Genomic DNA, 23,999 nt, shown 5'->3' with positions numbered 1-23,999 from the left:
CCAACCAGAAGTATAGTAAGACCCTGTCTGGAAAAAACAAAAGATTTCTTATTGGCTTTTTTGAGACAGGGTCTCTCCTTCTAGTCCCAGGTGGCCTAAAACTCACGATGTGGATCAGGCTGGACTTGAACTCACAGAGATCTGCCTGCCTCTGCCTCCTGAGTGTTGGATTTAAAGGCATGCACCACCATGTGGGGTGAAAAATAAAATTTTTATGTGCAAGGACAAACTCTTTAAGTTTTATCTGCTAAATTCTATAACCTCATAATCATAAAATAGCCTCCTACTAATTACTTAGTTAATTCTATATATTTCTGTATGCTTTCTTGGTAGTTCTCAAGCACTTTTTCAAATACGTTTATTTTTTTCATTCATATATGTGCAGGTTCAGAGGACAACCTCATGATTATCCTAAAAAAAACGGATCCACCTCCTTTGAGACAGGGATTCATCACTGGCTGGGAGCTTGCCAGTTGGACTATTCTGATCCTCCTACCTCCTCAGCACTGGGATTACGAGTGACACCATCATTCTTGGCATTTTTATGTGGTTTCTGGGGAATGATGTGAGATCCTCATGCTTATGAGACAAGCACTTTACTGACAGAACCACCTTCCTAGTCCTTGTTTTTTTTTTTTTTTTGAGACAGGATCTCATGTAGCTCAAGATGGCCTTGAACTTGCTATATAACCAACCAGAGGCTGGCCTTGAACTCTTAATTCTCCTCCCTCTATCTTCTAAGTACTGAGATTATAGGCATCTACTATTAGGATCTGCTAAAGTTTTAAATAATACTGATCTATCCAAAAAAAGAAAACCAAACAAAATCTTAATGACAAGCAACTGAGTTAAGATTAGAAAATCATTATCTTCATGTCTAGACTCTAAACTGGGTGTGGTAGTATATGTCTTTAATCCCAGCACCTGGAAGGCAGAGGTGAGTTCCAGGCCAGCCTGTTCTACACAGTTCCAGGTCAGCTGGGGGTAAAGGGAGACTGTCTCAAAAAGACCCAACAAACAAAAACAAACTGGACTCTTCCCACTCTTCATTAATTTAGTTCCTGTTTTATGTACTTTGTTTCTTCTTTTCCTCCTTTCCTTTCTCTCTCCTCCTCTCCTCCCCATACCCTTCTTTCCCCCCCCACCTCACTGTATTACTGGGGACTGAACCTATGGCCTACATGCCCCACCATGCCCAGCAAATGCTACTTATTATTATTATTTATTTTTTATATGTATGAGTATATTGCCTGCATGCATGTGAGTACACCTGTGCCGTGCAATGCTGCGGAAGTCAGAAGAGGGCTTCGGATTCCCTGGGAACTGGAGTTAAGGACAGGACGGTTCATAGCCACCATGTGGGTGCTGGGAATTGAACCTGGGTCCTCTGCAAGAGAGGTCAGTGCTCTTAACTGCTGAGCCATTTCTCTAGCCCTGTAAATGCCATTTTTAAAAGGAAAAATAGTGAGGAAATTACAAACAGTACCTTTTCTAAAGCAATATGTAGTTCTTTTTCATATTCAGGCGGTAGTCTCAGAAGTAAAACTTGACAGGCATCTTTAATCAGTGGGACAACACTGAGAAATATTAATACAGCAATGAAAAGAGAACAAAGGGGATCGGCGATGAACCATCCAAACTGCTCTATAAGAACTGTGGATACAATCACACCAATACTGCCAAGTGTATCTGCCAAAACATGTAGAAATACACCTACAAATAAAACATATAAGGACATTAAAAATTAAGGTTCCTCTAATTTATGTCTTTTACCCCTTCTACCAGTATTGCTGAGTACCTGCTGGCACCAGGCACTTCAAAGTGACTAAAACATGGTACTGTCAGGAGACTTAAGAGTACAAAAAAATATAAACATGTTGGCAATGATGACACAGTGTGGTAAGTTTTAACAGGGTATTCTTTGTGATGGCTTCCTAAAATAATGCTTGAAGCAAGCCCCCCAGCCCCACCCCCCCAATCCCCCTTGCACTACTTGGGACTGAACCTAGGGCCTTGCCTGTACTAGGCAAGAGCTCTGCCACTAAGTTATGTACTTAACCCTTGAACCAAGCTAAAAAAATTTTTTTTTGGACTTTTATATGTGAGTGTTTTGCTTGCATGTATAAAGTGTACCTGTGTTGTACAATGCCTGAAGAGGCCAAACTTGGGTCCTCTGCAAGAGCAGCTCTTTAAAAAAAAAAAAATTATTTGTGGTGCATGCCTTTAATCCCAGCACTCAGAAGGCAGAGGCAGGCGGATCTCTGTGAGTTCAAGGCCAGCCTGGTGTACATAGTGAGTTCCAGGACAGCTGGGGCTATAGGGAGACCCTATCTCAAAAAGACCAAAAAAAAAAAAATTATTATTTTTATTTTATGTGCACGCATGTATTGCCTGCATGCAGAAGTGCACCTGTGTTGTGCAATGCCTGCGGAGGTCAGAAGACGCTGCTGGATGCCCTGGGACTGGAGTTATGGACAGTTGTTAGCTGCCATGTGGGTGCTGGGATTCAAACCCGGGTCTTCTGTAAGAATATTCAGTGTTCTTAACCGCTGAGCCATCTCTCCAGCCTCCCCCCTTTTAAAAAATTTTACTTATTATTTTTAGCAAAAGCAGCTCCTAACTACTGAGCACCTCTCTAGGCAACCAACCCCGTTGCTTTTTTTGAGTCATGTTTCAGTATGTAGCTTTGGCTGGCCTGGGATTCACAGAGATCCTTCTGCCTCTGCTTTGAGTGCTGATATTAAAGCACTTGCATGACTGGCTCCAAGTTTTTTTTTTTCAATTAAAGAAATTTATTATTGTGTGTGGTGGTGGCACTCACCTTTCATCCCAGCACTTGGGAAGCAGAGGCAGGCAAATCTCTCAGTTTGAGGCTAACCTGGTCTACATAGGGAGTTCCAGTCTAGCTAGGGCCACATAGTGAGACCTCAAAAAAAATTATTACTGTGTGTGCATATGATGTGTATGTATGGGTGGGTGTACCTTGGTGCACGAATTGTCAGAGGACAATTTTGTGGAGTTGGTTCTCTCCTTCAGCCTTTACATGAATTCCAGAGAATGAACTCAGGTTTCCAGGATTATACCGTTGGGCAGCAAGCACTTTTACCCAGTCAGTCAGTCATCTTACTAGCCCCCCTGCCCCCCAGCCGAGTTTTGACATTACCCAAATTACTTATATTAAGCAATTAGTACAAACAATTTGACAAGAGAGCTAATTATACCCCAATTATTTTTACAGAACAATAAAGATTCCCTGTTATGTCAGTCATGCAAGTTTATAATGGTACACTCAGTGTTTCCCTTTCAGCCAAAATATTCACTGTAACTATGAAAAAGACCCTGAATAATTACAGTAATTTATTTAAACACAGACATTTATAAACAAATGCATCCTTTTTTTGTTTTTGTGGTGCTGATGGACAAAGGCCTCATGTATACTAGGCAAATGCTATACCACTTAGCTATAGCTCTAGCCCCTTTATTTTCATTAAAAAAAAAATATCCACTAAATCCACTTTATTGTGGAATGAACACTTAACACAAGATCTCTTCTCCTACCCAATTTTTTTTAATGTCAAAATACACCACTGTTGCAAGGGAAGTACAATGCTTCATAGCTGACCTTCACAACTATTCATCAACTGAAACTTCAGACCTATTGACCAGGTATTTCCTTTTCCCCGTCTCCCTAGTTACTATTCTATGCTTTGAGTCTATGAATTTCATCTCATATACATAGAATCATGTAGTAAGTGGCTTTCTGTGATGGGTTCATTTCACTTAGCAAAATGTCAAAGTTTATCCATATTGTTGCATACAGGCCTGCATCCCTCTCAGTTCTGGGGAGCCTTGAGCATACTAGGCAGGCACTCTACTGCTCAGCTATATTCCTAGCCCTCTCCTTTAAAAAAATAAATGCTGAGGGGCTGGAGAGATGGCTCAGCGGTTAAGAACAGTGGTTGTTTTTGCAGAAGACCAGGGTTCGAATCTCAGCACCTACATGGTGCTAACAACTGTCCATAACTCCAGTTCCAGGGGATCTGACAGCCTCTTCTGACATCTGTGGGCATTGCGTGGCACGGGTTTGCTTACCTATATGCAGGCAATGCACACATACACATTAAAAAAAAAAATGCTGAATGACAATTCATTTTACTTATACAAACACAGGCATTTTCTCCATAACATAATTCAGATCTTTTAGAATCACATGTTGCCTTTTTATGACAGGGTCTCCCCATAGCTCTAGCCTGAACTTACCATGTAGCCCAGGGTGGCCTCAATCTCATAGAGCGCCACCTGTCTCTGCCTCCTGAGTGCTGGGGTTAAAGGTGTGCGCCACCACACGTTGTTTAAAATAAAATTGTACCAGAAGGCCAGTATTCAATAAAAACAAGAGGATCAACTCAGCACAGAGCTGGAAGGCAGGACAGTATTTCACAGACTCACCCCTCATGTTAGCATTCATGCCTCCACCTGTGAATCCGTGGCTGTGACCGTGACCATGATCACTGTGTCCATGTGTGTGGTGAGAATGGCCATGATCAGATGAGTGATAGCTTCCATGAGAAGCTCCGTGACCATGGCTATGGGCATGGCTGAAGGCACAGATTCCGATAAGGTTTACTAGCAGCCCTCCAACTGAGACTGGCTAGGAAAAAGAGACAAATCTTTAATTTTGTAACTCAGAAAAAAACTTGCCACATAAAAGTTATTATTTAGCCATATATTTTTGTTTACAGTTTTTAAGTGGTACAGTTTGGTTTTGCTTATTTTTTTTTTTTTTTACATGTATGAGTGTATTGCCTGCATGTATGTGAGAGCACCCGTGTCCTGCAATGCTGTGGAAGTCAGAAGAGGGCTTTGGATTCCCCTGGAACTGGAGTTAAGGATGGTTTGTAGCTACCATGTGGGTGCTGGGAACTGAACCCAAGTCCTCTGCAAGAGCAGTCAGTGCTCTTAACCGCTGAGCCCTCTCTCCAGCCCCTGGTTTTGCTTATTTAAAGACTTGGAAAGTACTATTCACTGGTCCAAGTATATACCGTACCTGCAATTTTATTTATACTAAGTTAACAGCTTACATGCCAACTATAACTTACTAGCAGATTTCAACTACTCTCACTGTGCTTTTCTTTCTTTCCTTCCTGTTTTTTGTTTTTGGTGACATGGTCTCACTATGTAGCACTTGCTACATAGACCAGACCGGTCTCAAATTTACAGAGCTCCTGCCCTGCCCCTGCCCCTGGAGTGCAGGGATTAAATGCATGTATCACATGCCTGGTTCCTTTGTTTTTGCGACAGGGTATCATGTAGCCTAGGCTAACCTCAAAATCCCTGCTCTTCCCTGTCTTCACCTGTGCTAGGGTTATAGGCAGGCACCACCACACCCAGCTTACTGTACTTTACTGTAATTTTCCAAAGAAAGGTACAATGAAAAAGTAAATATACAGTAGTAATCTCTCAATTTTTAAAACAAAATGAAGTTGTTTTAATAGTGTCATAAAAATGCTCCAAAAAGTAAATAAAGTTGCTCTTGATGATCTTTGCTTAGGAAATTATTTTTTTTGAAACAGGGTTTCCCTGTAGCCCAGCTGGCCTGGAACTATGTAGACCAGGCTGGCCTTGAACTCACAGAGATCCACCTGTCTGTCTCCCAAGTGCTGGGACTACAGGCATGTGCCTAGGGAATTATTTTGAATAGTAACTGGGATATTATTTAATTTACATATACCTACAATTGTTTTCCTTTTCTTAGAGAAATTCATGCTTTATAAAGAAAAATTAAGAAACTATTTTAACTATTTTTCTTTTTATGTTGTGTGCATGAGTATTTTCCTGCATGTATATAAGTGCACCATGAGCACTTAACGGCCAAAAGAGGTTGGATCCCCTGAACTGGGGTTATGGACCGTTCACTATGTTGGTGCTGGGAACCAAACCCAGGTCCCCTGAAAGAGCAGCCAGTGCTCTTAACTGCTGAACTCTCTCTCTAGTTCCAATATTTTAACTAGTTAAAAAAATTTTTTTGATTTATTTATTATTTTTTATGTGTATGAGTGTATTGCCTGCATGTATGTGATTGCACCCGTGTCGTGCAATGCCACGGAGGTCAGAAGAGGGCTTCAGATTCCCCTGGAACTGGAGTTAAGGACAGTTCGTAGCTACCATGTGGATGCTGGGAATCAAACCCGGTCTTCTGCAAGAGCAGTCAGCGCTCTTAACTGCTGAGCCATCTCTCCAGCCCCGAATGATTTATTTTCATTTTATGTGTATGAGTGTTAAGCATGCATATATTTAAGTGTACCTGTGTAGAGACAGAAGAGTGCTATGCCTGTAGAGGACAGAAAAGGGACAGTTGTTAGCCGCCATGTGAGTGCTAGGATTCAAATTTGGGTCTTTTGCAAGAGCAGCCAGTGTTCTTAACCACTGAGCCATCTCTCCAGTCCTTTAACTGGGTTTTAAGACAGTAAGAAGAGAGATTTACTTTTGTAAACATGTATGGAGCTTATTTACTTCTTCCTGTGACTCAATTTGACGGATTAAAAAAAATTCAATTAGATTTTTTTTTTTGAAACAAGGTCTCCCTGTAGCCCCAAGCTGTCCTAGAACTCACTATGTAAACCAGGCTGGCCTTAAACTCACAGAGATCTGCCAGCCTCAGCCTCCCAAGTGCTGGGACTAAAGGCGTGCCTGGCTAAATTCAGTTAGTTTTATAAGCTTGTATGTAGTTAAAGAGTTTGAATGAAACCAAATACTGCTTATAGAAATTTCATAATCCCATAAATACTCTTTTTCCTTACTGAGATACTTCATGTTTACACATTCACCAGGAAAAAAAATGTAGAAAATAAAGGTCCCCTAAAGGCTGCCCTCAACAGCTTGGCATAGTGGCCCACATCTGTAATCCCAGAATTTGGGAGGTTAAAGCAAGAACATCAAGAGTTCCAGGTCAGCCTGGATTTAGGAGAGACCCTGTCTCAAAACTCCCCTGTACCCAAACAAAACCCAATGAAAATTTACCCACAAGGATTAGATGCAAAACAACAACAACAACAACCCCCAACAAACAAAACAAAAGTTTGATGCTTGGGGAAGTTGAGCTATGTGAGTATATCTCTCACTACTCCAATTTTTAGCTAAGAATAAAAGCCTCTCCTTCGGTGCTCAGTTGGTGCCCTACCTTGTGACTGGTTCTAGAATTCCAAGAGGGAAAAAAGGACCCAGTTTAGGCACAAGAGCTGACAGAAGATTTGGTATCCCAGGTGGGACCTGCCTAATCAACTATGATACACATCAGAGAACCAACTCTTGTGAACAAGAAAGCTATGGGTGTTCAGGAGGTTTTTCTTTCTTTTATTCATTTGTTCATTCATTCATTTGACTGCTGTAAGGCAGTGGTGCTGCTCTGAAAAGACATTCATGGTTGGGGATACAAGACACCTGGAAGGACTTCTTTTGGGAGGTTGCGATATTTCCACGTTGAACATCTCTCTTCCCCCCAGCCTTCTAGGTTTCACTGATACCAGACACGCAGTTTTCAGGGTCTCCCTTTGGGAAGGTTAAGAAGTATCTCCATTATGAGGGACTCCTTCCCAAACTCCCCAAGCCAATGGGGGCTTGCTTCTGGGAGGTTGAGAGAAATCTCCACTTGGTAGATAGTCACCGTAAGACCTTCTTGGAACTTTTCTTTAATCAGGATCTGGGCTTGGTGCCTTCGATACCCGAGGGAAATTATAAAGTTAGAATTAAAATTCATCTTCAAGAGTGGTGGAACTGGTCTTCTAGGTGTTCAAAAACTGAGACTGAGATCAAAGCCAAGGAAGATATACAGGCTAAGAAGTCAGCCATTATTATTAGCTTGCTTTCCATGGTCAGGCAGGTATCTGAGGTTGCTATAAAGAGTGATACAAAGTATGCAGTAAAACCTTTTAAGATTTCAATTCTTTTCTGATTTTATTACTAACATTGTGCAGATGCCCTCAGGTATTTAAAAAATAGAATCTTGAGACAAGAACTTTGTTTAAGTCATAAAGAAACCTGAATGTTTTATAATATATCCTAATATGTTGTCTAAGGTATTAAGAAAATAATTAATTTTTAAGAGTCTGCAGTAATTATGTAAATACAGCCTTTCATTACCTTTGGAGCATGTTTCAAGACTTCAATGCATGCGTGAAGTCATGGATAGTACCAAACTCATATATACTGTTTTTCCTACACCTATGATAAAGTTTAATTCATAAATTAGGCAGAGTAGGAGCTTAACAACAATAATAAAACCATTATAACAATAAATAAATAACAAAATATTTATGTAATAGAATAAAAAATGTTTTTTTGAGACAGGGTCTCATGTAGTCCAGGCTAGCCTTAAACTTGCTATGTAGTAAACTAGCTTTGAACTCCTGCTCTTTCTGAGTCTATCTATCTCTGGTGTGCTGGGGTGAAAGGCACACTCAGCTTAAAAATTATTTAGACTTGCCCAGCACTTGGGAGGCAGAGGCGGGTGGATCTCTGTGAGTTTGAGGCCAGCCTGGTCTACATAGTGAGTTCCAGTACACCTGGGGCTACAGGGAGACCCTGTCTCAAAAAAGACAAAAAAAAAAAAAATTGTTTAGAATCATTTATGAAATATTTCATTTAATATTTTCAGACCATGTTAAAACTACAGGTACCCAAAACTGCAGAAAGTGAAACCATGGATAAGGGGGGCCATGTAGCAAGAATGGATTTAAACAAAAATAATATGCAACTTTTTTAGCTCAATGACTACGAGTCATTAACCCTTGGTATGGAAAAGCTGTGTTAAGCTTGAGTAGAGGCTCAAACAGGAAAGAAAAAGACTTACTGTCAACATGTTTGTGTCTAATTCCGGAGGATCAATCAATCTAGCCACTGATTCCATAAACACAAAAAAGGCTATCACTATTAGAAAAAGTCCATTAATAAATCCAGAGAGTATTTCTATTCGGCCATACCTAAAAACACAGAAAATTCTTTAGAAAAGAAAAATGACAGTATTTTTAAAGAATAAACATTATTGGGGGTGGGGGGATAAGTCCAGGTTTTCACACTACTAAATAACAATGGAAAATTATCAACATTTAAAAATCAGCTCATATATATATTTGTTGAAATTTTTTTTGTTTTTTTTGTCTTTTTTAGACAGGCCTTGTAGCCCCAGCTGGCCTGGAACTTGCTATATAGAGCTGACTGGCCTCAAACTCAAGAGATCTCCTTGCCTCTGCCTCCTGAGTGCTGGGACTAAAGGCATGTGCCATCATGCCAGGCTTTATTTGTTGCAATTTTATACAAACAAAGCCCTTCTTTTGTGTTGATCTTACAAAAAAGCCTTGTCTAATTTCTTACCAATAAATTATTTCTTTCTCTAAACCCTTGCTATGCTCTGTATCTGTCACGGCACACAGACTCTGCATCTTTGTCGTGGCATACAGATTCTGCTTGTACCAAAATTATTAATGTATTTTGTTCATCTTCCAAAATATACACAATTGAAAATAGGGGCTGAATGTATTCAGAAAAAGGTTTTGGTAAAATATCTTGCAAAGGAAGGGGACTCTGACATTTGTTGAATTATTTGCTTAATGAGAGGATATTTTCATACACAGCCACTTCAAATTTGGAACTCTTTTTAAGAGATAAGATATGAATGACTGTGCATATTCTACTGCCTCAAAGAAACATGCTGGACAAAAATGCAAACCATCTAGTCTTATCAAATGTGTAGCTCATATTCCCTTATCAACTTCAAATGAAAGAAAAATGAAGACCTGAAAACAATCTGTATTGTAAGTAACTGTACTATGTCCGAAGACAGAATCTGCACTGAAGATTTTTCACTGTACTAAATGTACTAGAGTACCTTGACAGCATACCTACCCATAGTTGAAAATTCGGGTTGCTTTCCATCGACTCATTAGGGCAGCAAAAAGTCCCATGACCAAAGCCGAGCAGTCAAAGAGCATGTGAAAGCCATCCGAGATCAGGCCTAGACTATTGGTCAACACTCCATAGAACAATTCCACAAAGGTAAAAAGCTAAAAAGAGGTTAAGAAAATTATGGGAGGAGTATGCTGGCAAATGTGTTTCAACAGAGAATTATCACAATCTAATCACAGAATTTAACCTTTAATTATCTAAATCTTCTATGTATGCTTAAAATTCTACTTCTCTATCTAATTGTCACTTATAGCAGAAACCTTATTTTACATAGGTAAGGAACTGAGCTAAATCAGGTATATCTACTTTATAAACTAGAATATACAGTTTCATTTGTATGTCCATAAAAACCAACAAACAAGGCTCTAAAAGGTTAGCCATCAGTGGTCTGTACTGACATCCTATAGAGGTGACTCTACCTCTTAAAAGCTACTATAGTAGTGATTTAAAACAGCATACTAAACCTGTGTTTCCACCACACTGCAAAAACTGTCTAGTTTGAATATGATCCTTGCTACTGATTAGAGAAAAGTGTGTATTTTAGCCCGTTTTTGTCAGAAATTAGGCAAGTACTAAAATTACACCATCGTATCAAAAAAAATTTGAGCTTTTAAGTTATATCACTAATATTTAAAAATCTTACCAGATTTAAGCACAAGAAGTAAAAGATCTGCCTAGAATCACTCTCCTCAAGAATCTGTTTTAGTGATTCCTTAATAAACCTAGGGACCGACTGAGAGCTATGCTGAAAAGCATCACCCATGAAGTGATAAAGAGGTGTTCCTTCAGGAGAATATCCAATAAGGGTACCTTTCTGTCCTCTCTTAGAGGGAGATGATAAGATGTTGGCAGCTACAAAGAAAGAAAGAAAAAGAATATTACACATCTTACAAAAAAACCTTTAAGTTACCAAAAACCAACATGGTGACTGTGAACAAGTACGAAAGTACCAGCACCAAACTATTCCTAAAATCATTTTGAATATTAGAACCCATAAATATACTGATGAAAATAAAAATAAGAGGAAATGCTTACACAAAATGAAGAACACAGCACTCACTACCACTCCTCCAGACAGGACGTGCTCAGTGCTCTCCTGGTGTGCTGCTCTGTTCATAGCCCGAAGCTGCTCTGTTATTGGATGCGTCCAAAAATTCCCAAAAAGTAGAGCACTAATAAAAATGGGAAAGGATCCATAGCGGGCACATTTGGAAATGTCCATTTTGACTGAACAAATGGAATCCATATAGAAATCCAGGATCATGACAAAAAAGATAACCGTGGTGAAAGGCATAATGAGAGAGAACCAAGACTCAACTTTACTCTAGAAATTAAAAACAAAACAACACAGAATCAACACTATATGGGGGTAAACCATATTTTACAAGGTGTTTTTGTTAATATTTTTATGTATGAGCAAATAGTCTCATGATTTAATTCACAAAATACCAACATGTAAGAGTTATGATATTGGTACATTTTCTCAGCATTCTCCAAGGTATTAGTAACAATAAAAAAAAAAAAACCCATTATCATTTAATTTTATAAATACTAAGCAACTTAATCCCCAAGCCCAAGACTAATTGGTATTTCTTCACCTGAGTCTTCAGGTGATAAGAATGTGAAGAGCATATAAATGTAATAATGTTTGACTTAAAGAAAAAAAAATTATTATTTTTATTTTATGTGTATGAGTGTTATGCCCGCATGTAAGTAAGTGCACCGGTGTCGTGCAATGCCCATGGAGGACAGAAGAGGCTGTCGGATCCCCTGGAACTGGAGTTATGGACAGTTGTTAGCTGCCATGTGGGTGCTGGGATTTGAACCCGGATCTTCTGCAAGAACAGCTAGCGTTCTTAACTGCTGAGCCATCTCTCCAGCCCCTTGACTTAAATTTTTATAAATAATAAAATTAACTCTAAAAAAATAAAGAAAAAGCACGGATAATTTAAGCCACTATTAACCTCTAAATAAAATGTTCAGAACTGAAATTTATAACAGCAATTCATTTTACTATCAAAAACACCTTGTTCTTACCTCAGTTGTCACAGAGAGAACGACCACCCATGGGCTCAAGAGAAGCACAGAAACAAGCTGGGACAAGGCTTGAAGACGTTTAGCTCCACCAACATCTATAGCAAGCTTTCTGGAAGCTGTATGAAAACCAACTTTACAACATAAAGCCAGCACTAGCAAGAGTACTCCACCCTATGAGTGAAATTAGAGAAATCTCATTAAACAAATACAGTCCCATATTCAATTTCTGAATATGTACTTGAAAAAATGAAACTAGTTCCTCACTCCTCCCATATTCTCATTTGTGTAACTATTTAAACGGCAGACAATACTGTAAGCTACCAATATAATTTTAATATTATTTTACAGTGCTAGGGATTTAGCCCAGGTCCCTGCCCATGAAAGGCAAGCATTTCTACCATTACATTTGAACAGACTAAGAAACAATCACATTCTGATACATTATTTTAAAAACACTTAAAAACTTTGTCTATATAGCCCAGGCTGGCTTTGGAGATACTCTTGCATTAGCCTCCTAATAAAGGCATGTGCCATCACACCTGTTTATGTGCAATTAAGAAACTATAAATTGGCACATGCCAAATTCCAGCACTAGGGAGGTAGAGGCAGGAGGATCAAGAGTTCAAGGTCATCTTTAGCTAAGTATCAAGTTCCAGAACAGCTTGGGCTACATAAGACCCTTCTCACCCCACCCTCATCCTCCATTCCCCTCCCCTCCACTTTTTTAAGTTATAGCTGCTGTGACTGTTTTAGAAAGGTTTGATAGCTTCCCAAAAAAGGAAAAGTTCTTTTCCTTCACACACCTTGTGATCTGCCACACCTAAGAAGGCAATAGCTGTGTAAAGCATGTGAGTTAGAGCACTGTCATGATGTCCTTCCGCTAAGGGAACTGGAGTAAAGGAAAAAGTGGAAAATACTAACTTTAAAAGCTAAAGTCCTGTTAAATTTTACTTTGTTTTGGTTGAATACAGAATGGTCTAGGTGCCCAAATTTGACTACCCTCAGTAAAATATTCTTTTTTTCTTTTAAAGATTTACTTTTATCACTTAAAATTATATATGTGTAGCTATGTGCACATGAGTACAAGTGCTCACAGGAACCAGAGGCACTGGATTCCCTTGGAACTGGAGTTAAAGACCCTGTGAGCCCCCTGACGGTGCTGGGAAATGGACTCAGGGGACGAGCAGTATGTGTTCTTAACCTCTAAACCATCTCTCCAGTCCCAATAACATATCATTCTTGAAAACAACCCAACTTTAATCATGGAAAATAATTTAGAAATTGGAATGGTCTGTGATTCTTTTTCTTCTTTAAAAATTTCTTTTTGAGACAGGGTCTCAAAACACAGCTAAACATTCTTGAACTCCTGCCTCTGTGTCCCAAGTGACAGGATCCTAAGTGTGTGCTACCATGCCTGGTTTCTGTGCTTCTACTGTTGTCTCCAATTACAGTTGTGCCTAAGACATAGTGCTAAATGTTGGTACTTGGCCTCCAAAAGACATAATCATAGGAACTATAAATAGGACAAAGGAGTACGAGCAAGGAATCTCCTTGGACTACTGTTCAATGGAATTAAGGTTACACTTTTAGAGTAATAGTTTAGTTAAGGTCAGTCTTGAACTAGTCTTCTCTACATGACTAACTGCCCAGGTCTCAGCAAAGTAAGTGGTAAACAGAAGAGGGTATGTAGGGAACAGATCTTATGTAATAAACAACTTGGAGCTCTTTCAAAGTTCTGCTCCCCGATTGTAACAAAGTAAATTACTATCAGTTTACTAACAAACCTTAGCGCACTAAGTATCAATAACCAGAAGGAAATTGGTGCTTTGAGTACTGTTGAATAGAGTGGACATAGTGTGTGGACAGGGAAAGTGTGTAGAGGGAGTACATCCATTTGACTGGAAGGTTGGGCTTACATGAGAGAGAGTGGCAAGAATAATTTAGAGGGCTGGAGAGCTGGCCCAGAGGTTAAGCATATGTACTGCTCTTCCAGAGGACCCAGGTTCAATTCCCAGCACCCACATCAGGTGGCTCACAACTGCTTATAACTCTGGCTCTGGGAGATCCAATGCCTATCCTCTGGTCTCCATAAGCACCTGCGTACATGTGGTGCACATCTCACACAGGCACACATGCATGGATACATAATAAAATTAATAAATTTTTGCCTATACTAATTCAGGAAAGCTTCATTCATGATTGATCAGTTTAATTCATTAATTTCTCCTTTCCCCATTCCGCCAGCCTATTTTTCTTAAAGACATTAAACAACCCCATTTACTGCAAAAGGATACGGTGTTCAGCCATCTTAGCCATGAGATCATCATTGTCGAAAAGCAACAAACAGATTACAGCAATAATGAAAAAAGCAGCCCCCCTTGTCTGAAAGTGAAGAAAAAAACAGAATTTTCTTTAACAGGTTAATTCTTAGCACAATAACCACATAAATGCTAAAGGAAAACTTTTTTCTCCCCCCTTTTTCTTTCTTTTTGAGACAGGGTCTCAATATGTGTTCCAGGCTGGCCTTGAACTCACAGTCTTCCTGCTCCAGTCTCCTGGGATTATAGACAGGCATGTGCCACAAAGCCTGGTTTAAGAAAAAAGTTTTTTTGCAGGGTATGGTGGTGTATGTCTTTAATCCCAGCATTTAGGACACAGAGGCAGGTGGATCTCTGTGAGTTCAAGGCCAGCCTGGTCTACATAGTGAGTTCTAGGCCAATTGGGACTATAGGGAGACACTGTCTCAAAAAGACCAAAAAAACCCAGCATTTAAAAAACAAAAACATGGGGGCTAGAGAGACAGCTCAGTGGTTAAAAGCACTAGTTGCTCTTGCAGAGAACCTGGGTACAGTTCCCAGCATCCACATGGTGGCTAACAACTGTTTGTAACTCCAGTTCCAGGGGATCTGATGCCCTCTTCTGATCGCTGGGGGTACTGCATGATATGGGTATACTTAAATACATGTAGGCAATATACTAATACACATAAAAATAAAAGTAATAAAATATTAAAAACAAACATTTGAAGAAAAATAACATCTGACATTAAAGTCTTTATGTAAATTTGTAGTAGTAACAGTAAAACAAAAATTCTGTAGGGTATTTTAACAACATTTAAGAGATATATTAACTTTATCTCTTTCTGAATATGACTAGGCATATTAACATGAACAAACTATTAAGATTTACAGAATTAAGCTTCTTAACTTCTGATTGAAAAGCTCTAAACAGCTAAGGAACAATTAGTAGAGATGTATCATATTCTCTACCATGCAATAGGCAGAGAATATCGTAGCCAATTAACCTTTTGTGTGTATATGTTACCTGCCTGTGCACATGTCTGTGTTTGAGTACGAGGAACCCAGAAGAGGGTACTGGGTGTCTTCCTCTGCTGCTTTGAAAATCTTCCACTTATGTTTTGAAGTAGGGTCTCCCAATGAACTTGAAGATCAATGTTTTGACCTGACCAGTCAGCTCCCAGGATTTTCCCGTTTCTGCCCCATAATACTGGGGTTACACTCATGCATAGCAGTGCCCATCTTTTACATTGACACTGCGGACATGAGCTCAGGTTCTCTTGTTTTCACAGCAAGAGCTCTCATCCATTGAGGCATCACCCCAGTCCCCAGATAAACTTTTTAAATTTATGTACTTGCAGTGAAAGATTTTTGATAAAACAAAGTTACAGAAAGGATGTATTAGTCTAGTTTATATAAATATTTCAGAATGGAAAAAAATCCTTGGGGCTGGAGAGATGGCTCAGCAGTTAAGAACACTGGTTGTTCTTGCAGAAGACCTCGGTTCGAATCCCAGCACCCACATGGCAGCTAACAACTGTCTGTAACTCCAGTTCCAGGGGATCTGACAGCCTCTTCTGACCTCTGTGGGCTTTGCATGACATGGGTGCACTTACCTACATGCAGGCAATACACACATACACATTAAAAAAAAAAAAATCCTCAAATAGCTTTACTATAATTTGATACTTGTAAATGTACACATAGTTCCTTTGTGATATTTATATGTAAGATTATGTATGCGTAAATTATGGAACTGTAATACTTCTAACAAAGTTTCAAATGAAAACAATACTATTCTATTAATTATATAATTACCATTATAATCAATGAATTTAAGTGTGGTGGGTCCTGCCTCTGCCTCCTGAGTGCTGGGATTAAAGCGTGTGCCACCACGCCCGGCTTCTTTGTAGGCCCAGCTGGCCTGGAACTGGCTATGTAGACCAGGCTGGCCTTGAACTCAAAGAGATTTGCCTGCCCCTGCCTCCCAAGTGCTGGGACTACAGGCGTGCACTACCACGCCCGGCTTATTTTTATTTTTTATGTGTATGAGTGTCATGCCTGTATATGTATGTAGGTGCACCTGTGCCGTCAATGCCCTTGGAGAACAGAAGAGGGCATCGGATCTCCTTGAACTGGGATTATGGATGGTTGCTAACTGCCATGTGAGTGCTGGGACTCGAATCCAATTCCTCTGCAAGAACAGCCAGTACTCTTAACTGCTGAGCCATCTCTATAGTCCCTTTGTTAATTATTTTTAAAGATGGGGTTTTACTATGTAGTACAGGTTGGCTTCAAATTTCTTGCTGGTTAAGAACACTGACTGTTCTTGCAAAAGACCCAGGTTCGAATCCCAGCACCCACATGGCAGCTAACCACTGTCTGTAACTCCAGTTCCAGGGGATCCGACAGCCTCTTCTGTCTTCCTTGGGCATTGCACAACATGAGTGCATTTACCTACATGCAGGCATAACACTCATATGCATGAAATAAAACTAATAAATAAAATTAAAAAAAAAAAAACCAACAAGAAACTATATTTAGGGCTGGAGAGATGGCTCAGTGTTTAAGAGCACTGGCTGCTCTTGCAGAGGACCCAGGTTTGGTTCCCAGCACCCAGATGGAGGCTAATAACTGTCCATAATTCTAGTTCCAGGGGATCTGATGCCCTCTTCTGGCCTCCTCGGCATTGCAGGACACGGGTGCACTTACACACAAGCAGGCAATATACTCATACAAGTAAAAAATAAAAATAATGAAAAAAACCCCCTTACATTTATAGGCTGGGTGTGGTGGCACAAGCTTTTAATCCCAGCACTTGGGAGGCAGAGGCAGGTGGATCTCTGTGAGTTCCAGGCCAGCTTGGGCTACAGGGAGCCGCTGCCTCAAACAACAACAACAACAACAACAACAACAAAAAACAACAAACCCACCCAAAAAACTACATTTATTTATTGACTGGGGGTGGGGGGAGAACACATGCACCATGGTAGATATGTAGAGTCAGAGGATAACTTTCAAGAGTTGGTTCTCTCCTTCTACTATGTGGGTCCCAGAGAAAGAGCTCAGATTGTCAGTCTTGTCACTGAGCGCCTTTACCCATCGAGCCATTTTCCCAGTCCTGCGTTCAAACTCTTGGTCTTCCTGCACTGGCATCCAGAGCGTTGGGATTACAAACATCCCTATGCAATGACCTATAAGTGGGATTTCCTCTCTGATCTCCTGGGCATGGTTCTTTGCTCACTTGATTATTTTCTTCAGATTACTTATCTTGAAAGTCCCTCTAAACGAGTATCATTATCCCTGAGCTTTGTCTTTTTCCCTGTTATCTAGCATGATGCATCATGTACAGAACATTTTAACATGGTAAAACAGAAATAATGTAGCTCTAACATTTGGAACTGCAGATTGATAATTCATTTTCAAAAGACAACAACGTTTTAATTAGATCTAAATAATGGACTGTACTAATGGTAATTTTCAAGTTACTTTTGGGGAAAACTGACTGAAAGGTGCATCTCTGTATTATTTTTACAATTTCCTAATACTCTATAACAATTTCAAGATAAAAAATATTTATTTTTATTTTATGTGCATGAGCATGAGTGTATTGCCTGCATATATGTAAGTGTACGTATGTCGTGCAATGCCCATGGAGGTCAGAAGAGGGTATCAGATCCCTTGGAACTGGAGTTATGGATGGTTGTTAGCTGCCATGTGGGTGCTGGGAATTGAACCTGGGTCCTCTGCAAGAGCAGCCAGTGCTCTTAACTGCTGAGCCATTTTTCCAGCTCCAGAAAAATATTTTTTGTAAGTAAAATGTTTAGCTAGTATTAAAAGTCCTTTCCTTCTTATGAATAGTAAAATACATGATTTGGTTTTGCTTTGAACAATGTCTAACACCTACTTTTTGTTTTCATCAGCACCAGCTGTCCTGGAACTCACCATGCAGACCAGGCTGGCCTTGAACTCACAGAGACCTACCTGCCTCTGTCTCCCAAGTGCTGGGATTAAAGGCGTGCACCACCACGCCTGGCTTTGTGCTTTAAAGTTCTAAGTAGTTGAAGATGGAAAATTCTACCTTTGCTGGTCCTCCACCAGAACTCGTGAACAAAACACTGAGCAGTGAGACGACAACAATATCACTGTGTTCAAACAGCAGCAAAGTCCTATGGAAACAAAACACCATTCAGGAAATGTAGCTGATCTTTCTACCAGGAAGCATGAATTCAACTAGAGTAGGTAAAAGGAAAATCACTTAATTTCACAAAACATGAGAAAAATAAATAGGTATAAGTCCAAAATATTTTGGTGTCTTCTGCCTTAGGAAGGCTGAGGCTACAAATACCTGAAAACACCACCCTTAGAATTATGAATCTATTTTCTACATTTTAATTTCCTTTAAAATTTTTTTTTTATTGTTTTTTGGTTGAGATAGGGTTTCACTATGTAGCCCTGGTTGGCCTGGAATTCACTATGTAGACCAGGCTGGCCTCAAACTCACAAAGATCTACCTGCCTCTGCCTCCCAAGTGCTGGGATTAAAGGTGTGTCCCACCAAGCCTGGCTAAATTTCTTAAAAAAAAAGTTTACTCCATCAGGCAGGTCTGTGTGGGTTCCAAGCCAGCCTGATATACAAAGCAAGTTCTAGGTCCAGCCAGTACAGCATATTGAGACCCTGTCTTAAAAAAAAGGTTTCATTTTATTTATTGTGTTATGCTATGTGTGTGTACATCAAAGAACAACTTTCTGCCAAGCGTGGTGGCGCAGGTCTTTAATGCCAGCACTCAGGAGACAGAGGCGGGCAGATCTCTGTGAGTTCAAGGCCAGCCTGGTCTACCATAGCGAGTTCCAGGCCAGCTAGGGCTACAGGGAGACCCTGTCTCAAAAAGGAAAAAAAAAAAAGAAAAACTTTTTGGAAATAGAGTTCAGATTGTTAGGCCTGCACAGTAAGCACTTTTACTCCCTAAGACAAGTTTTGCTATCCCAGATTTCTGTGTGTAGTATACGCATGTGTGTGCGTGGGCCTACATGGAAGCAGCCCCCCACCCCCATGTTATTTCTTGAGACAGGGTCTCTCCCCGAGTCTGCAGCTTGCTCTTTCAGCTAGACTGGCCAAATGGCGAGCTCCCAGGATCTTCCTGTCTCCACCTTCCCAGCAGCGGGGCTACAAGCATACACTGCAGTGAATGGTTTTTTGGGTCCCTATGCCTGTGTAACAAGCACTTTACCTACTGAGCCATCTCCCCAGCCCTCCAAACTTCTGTATACACATACAATAATAATATAAGTAAAAGTAAGTATTTGAAAGTTTGCTCTTACAGCATTGCTTATATATTATTACTAATAAGAGAATAACATAAATGAAGTATTTCCATTTGATGGACTGTTATAAAGCAGTAGGAATAGAATGTTATAAATATACAAAAAATACTAAAATGTATATTTAACTTTGTAAAGCTAAACTTTATTTTAAAAGAAGAAGAAAAAAAAAAAAAAGAGCCAGGCTTGATAATACAGGCCCATAATCTCAGCTACTAGGGAGATTGAGGCAGGAGGATGCCAAATTTAAGGGCTGCTTGGTCTACAAAGTAGGTCCGAGGCCAGTCTGAGTAATGTAGAAACATCCTGTCTCAAAATAAAAATGGTCTTGGGGATATAGTTTAGAGGTGGGGCACCTGCCTAGCCTGAGTGAGGCCCTAGATTCAATCCCCATGTAAACTACAAAGAAATCCAAGAGAATGAAAAGCAAAACTTAAGATACTGGTTATATCCAAAGGCATTCAATCAGGAGAGGCACAGGGGGTTTGAAAGGTACTGGTAAGAGTTTATCTGGGGTTGAGTGCTGCATACATGGATAGTCATTTTATTCCTCCTCCTCTTCTTCATTTTATTCTTTCCTCCTCCCCGTCCCTCTTCTCCTCCTTGTCTTCTTTTTTGTCTCTTTGAGACAGGGTCTCCCTGTAGATCCAGCTGACCTGACCTGGAACTCACTATGTAGACCAGGCTGGCCTTGAACTCAGAGATCCGCCTGCCTCTGCCTCCCGAGTGTTGGGACTAAAGGTGTGTGCGACCACGCTTGCCCTTTTTCTTTTTTTTAAAGTCAGGGTCTCACTAGGTAGACCAGGCTAACCTCAGATTCAGAGATCTGTCCATCTCTACCTCCTGAGTGCTGGGATTAAAGGCGTACACCACTCCTAGCCCAAAAAGAGCACTTTTAAAGATGTTTCATCTTTCTTGGTTGATTTCACTTTCCACTTCAGACCTTTTAGCTTCTCTATTTGAAACTCTCTGAAGTATAAGCAGTAAAATGTCTATGATAAATAAGCAATAAAATATCTATGATAGATTATGAACAAATATGTTAATGGTATTTACCAAAGAACTAGTCCACAACTAAACCGATTCTTTCTTTGTTGAAATATATTCAATGCTATAGAAGTGATAGAAATTGTTATACATACAAATGTTAAATATAAAATATAGAACAAGGACTGTTGAGCTGGCTCAGTGGGTAAAGGGACTTGCTGCGAAGCGTAGTAACTCAAGTTTGAGCCTCAAGAACCAAGTAGTAAAAGGAGAAAAATGACTCTTGCACGTTCTCTGATCTTTACATGCGTGTCCCCCCAAATAAATAAATAAATAAAATAAAAACACAGAATGAAATTAAGATTCAAATAAGGAAATATAAACAAATATTGAAAATATGCATTTTTTATTTACCTTAGTGGTCCACAAAGAGTAAGGCCAAAAAACCACAAAAGTGATATGATACAGCCAGCAACTGCATGTTTAAATATTTTGACCCACTATAAATGAAAACAAAAAAAGTTCAGTCATTCAAGCTAAGTATCCCAATTGTAAATAAAACACACAGGGGAAAGGCATTTTAAAGGTTAAATAATTACATGATTTACAAAATACTGTTTTCCTTTTTTTTTTTTTTTGGTCTTTTTGAAACAGCGTCTCCCTGTAGCCCCAGCTGGCCTGGAACTTATAGAGATCTGCCTCCCTCTGCCTCCCAAGTGCTGGAACTAAGGCATATGCCATCATGCCTAGCTAACAATACTGCCTTCTACTAATTATTTATAGTCTTACCTGTTGTTAGGTCTTGAAATCTTTTTCTTACACAGGAGAACTTTTAATTTTCTAATTTCCTAGAATTTCTTAATGACTTAGTACTTAAAATCTTTTCCCTGTCTGCTTGCTTTTTAGACAGGGTCTCTCTATGTAGTACAGGCTGGCCTTGAACTTATCAACCTTCCAGCCTCAGATTCCTTGAGTGTTCTGAGTACAAGTATGTGCCACCATGCTCAGCTTTCCATGAGAAATGTTTGGTACTCTAATCATTTGAAAATGGAGAAAGAAACTTAAGATGGTGTTTAAAATACTGTGTTTTAAAAAATGTTCTTGGTCTCTAAAAATAGAAATACTTCAGTTGGTCATGCTAATAACATGGTACAGGATTCTACCTTGTGGCATAAAGCAAACATGCAATAGAGTATAACTGCCCCCGATGAAGTGTTTGTGTGAGACTCTGCTGAATAAGAGACTTTTCTGGCCTGAAGCTGCAGGATATAATAACAATGAGGATGAGGGAGACATACTGTACTCTAGTATGTACTGCATATTTACAAGTCTGCTACAATTAAAAAACTATGCATGTATGAATTCACCTACTCCTCACAGGCATACTTAGAAAGATATCTCTACTTTGGCAGTGAGCAAATGAAGGCAAGACAAATTAACAGTACAGGCACGAGTATGTCTGATTTAAGTGGCCTTACTTCTAACCCTGCACTCTCTTATCAAATTCTCAGTGACACTCTTGGCTCCTGGGCATGACTTTATGCCTGATTTATGTATCTTTCTAAATAAGAAGGCTTTGTTGGGGGCTGGAGAGATGGCTCAGTGGTTAAGAGCACTGGCCACTTTTGCAGAGGACCTTTGTTTGATTCCCAGCACGCACATGGTGGCTAACAACCATCCATAACTCCAGTTCCAGGGGATCTTATCCCATCTTGACCTCCAAGGGCACTGCAGGACAAGGGTACACTTAACACACACGCAGGCAATAAACTCATACACATAAAATATTTAAAAAAAGAGAAGGCTTTGCTAAAGACAGCAATCACAGACATGCTTTTTAAAGAATTCTTTGGATTATTTTTATTTTATGGCATGAGTATTTTGGCTGCATGATGTGTGTACAATGTCCACAGAGGCAAAAGAGGTTGTAAGTTATGGACAGCTGTTGGGTGCTGGGAACCGAATCCAGGTCCTCTACAAGAGCAACCAGTAGTCTTAACCACTGAACCATCTCTCCAGCCCCTACATACATGCTTTTAAAGCCAGCTACCCTCTTCTGCATTGTTATTTTAAAGATTTATTTTATCTTTAATTATGTGTATGTGTCTGTGTGTGGATACCTACAGATGAGTGCAGGTATCCAAGGAGGCCAAGTGCACTGAATCCCTTGGAGCTAGAGTTACAGGCAGTTAAAGTTGTGAGACACCATCTCTCCAGTCCGCTCTTCTGCATTTTAAAATATTCTATTGAGATTTAAAATTTTTTTGATTTATCTTATTTTTACTTTATGCGTAAAAAACTTATTGATGTTATGCCTGCATATGTATAAGTGTACCCAGGTTTTGCAGTGCCTGCAAAGGACAGAAGAGGGTGTCGGATCCCCTGAAACTGGAGTTAGAGACAGTTGTTAGTTGCCATGTGGGTGCTGGGATTCAAACCTGGGTCTTCTGAAAGAACAGCCTGTGCTCCTAACTGCTGAGCCATCTCTCCAACCCCTATATTGAGATTTTATACCTTCTCTTAAAGCCTTAATTCTGAAAAGTGAAAGGTAAGTTAATTCTAGGAATAGGGATGTAACTGGGTAGGTAGACAGCCTGCCCAGCATACATGAAGCTTTGGGCTGGGGCATCAGCACCACATAAACTAGGTGTAGTGGTCTAAGCCTAGAATCCCAGCACTTTGGGAGATGGAGGAAGAGGTTAAGGTCATTCTTGACTACAAACAAATTCTAGGCCAGAGGAGGCTATGGGAGGCCATGCCTCAAAAACAAACAGAAAACAAAACAGAAAGTTAAGTCTAGAAATATTAAAAATGGCACTGATTCTGTCCTACTGAATGGGAAGCTGTTAGGAATAAATTATTCTGCAGAAATCTTACCTGGTGTTTTGTAATAGTTTTCCCTGTAGAAAATGGTTTTTGAAACAAAACCATAAAAAATGCAGTCCTGTAAATATTGAAAGAGTAACAATCAATATTAAATCTAAGGCGTCGTTTTAAAGACACTTATTTTATTTGGTCTTTTTGAGACAGTGTCTCCCTGTAGCCCCAGCTGGCCTGGAACTTGCTATGTAGACCAGGCAGCCTTGAATTCAAAGAGACCTGCCTGCCTCTGCCTCCCATGTGCTGGGATTAAAGGAGTGTGCTACCACACCCACCTAAGATACTTACTTTAAACAAATATGCTAGAATCAGAAACATGCTACTCTCTAAAGCAGAGCTTCTTAAAACTTATGTGACCCTGAATATGTAGGTATATAAAACATGCTTATAAATCAAATATTTACTGATAATCAAGAAATTTATCTTAATTCTTATTATACATAATTTTACCACTAGAGATGAAATCAAAGTTGCATACTAATGAGATATGATATGCTTATTTGTGTAACACATACAA

At 39.7% G+C, this 23,999-nt stretch overlaps 1 protein-coding gene across 1 annotated transcript in view; it reads right to left on the bottom strand.

Moving 5' to 3' along the window:
* The window catches only part of Slc30a5 (solute carrier family 30 member 5), a 35,541-nt gene that overhangs the window by 4,419 nt on the left and 7,123 nt on the right, over positions 1–23,999 (bottom strand). Inside the window, exons 3-14 of the mRNA XM_008838838.2 lie at positions 23,480–23,546; positions 21,017–21,102; positions 18,376–18,463; positions 14,292–14,379; positions 12,801–12,877; positions 11,998–12,168; positions 10,996–11,284; positions 10,604–10,812; positions 9,901–10,058; positions 8,849–8,978; positions 4,450–4,651; positions 1,487–1,713 (exon numbers count right to left, since the gene is read on the bottom strand). Coding sequence (XP_008837060.1) covers positions 1,487–1,713; positions 4,450–4,651; positions 8,849–8,978; positions 9,901–10,058; positions 10,604–10,812; positions 10,996–11,284; positions 11,998–12,168; positions 12,801–12,877; positions 14,292–14,379; positions 18,376–18,463; positions 21,017–21,102; positions 23,480–23,546 — 1,792 coding nt within the window. The remainder of the gene's footprint in view (positions 1–1,486; positions 1,714–4,449; positions 4,652–8,848; positions 8,979–9,900; positions 10,059–10,603; positions 10,813–10,995; positions 11,285–11,997; positions 12,169–12,800; positions 12,878–14,291; positions 14,380–18,375; positions 18,464–21,016; positions 21,103–23,479; positions 23,547–23,999) is intronic.

This window comes from Nannospalax galili, unplaced genomic scaffold (assembly GCF_000622305.1).
Source record: "Nannospalax galili isolate Female #2095 unplaced genomic scaffold, S.galili_v1.0 scaffold518, whole genome shotgun sequence".
NCBI lineage: Eukaryota > Metazoa > Chordata > Mammalia > Rodentia > Spalacidae > Nannospalax > Nannospalax galili.
Note: the sequence above shows the minus strand (reverse complement) of the source record. Positions and strands in the feature narration are given on the sequence as shown.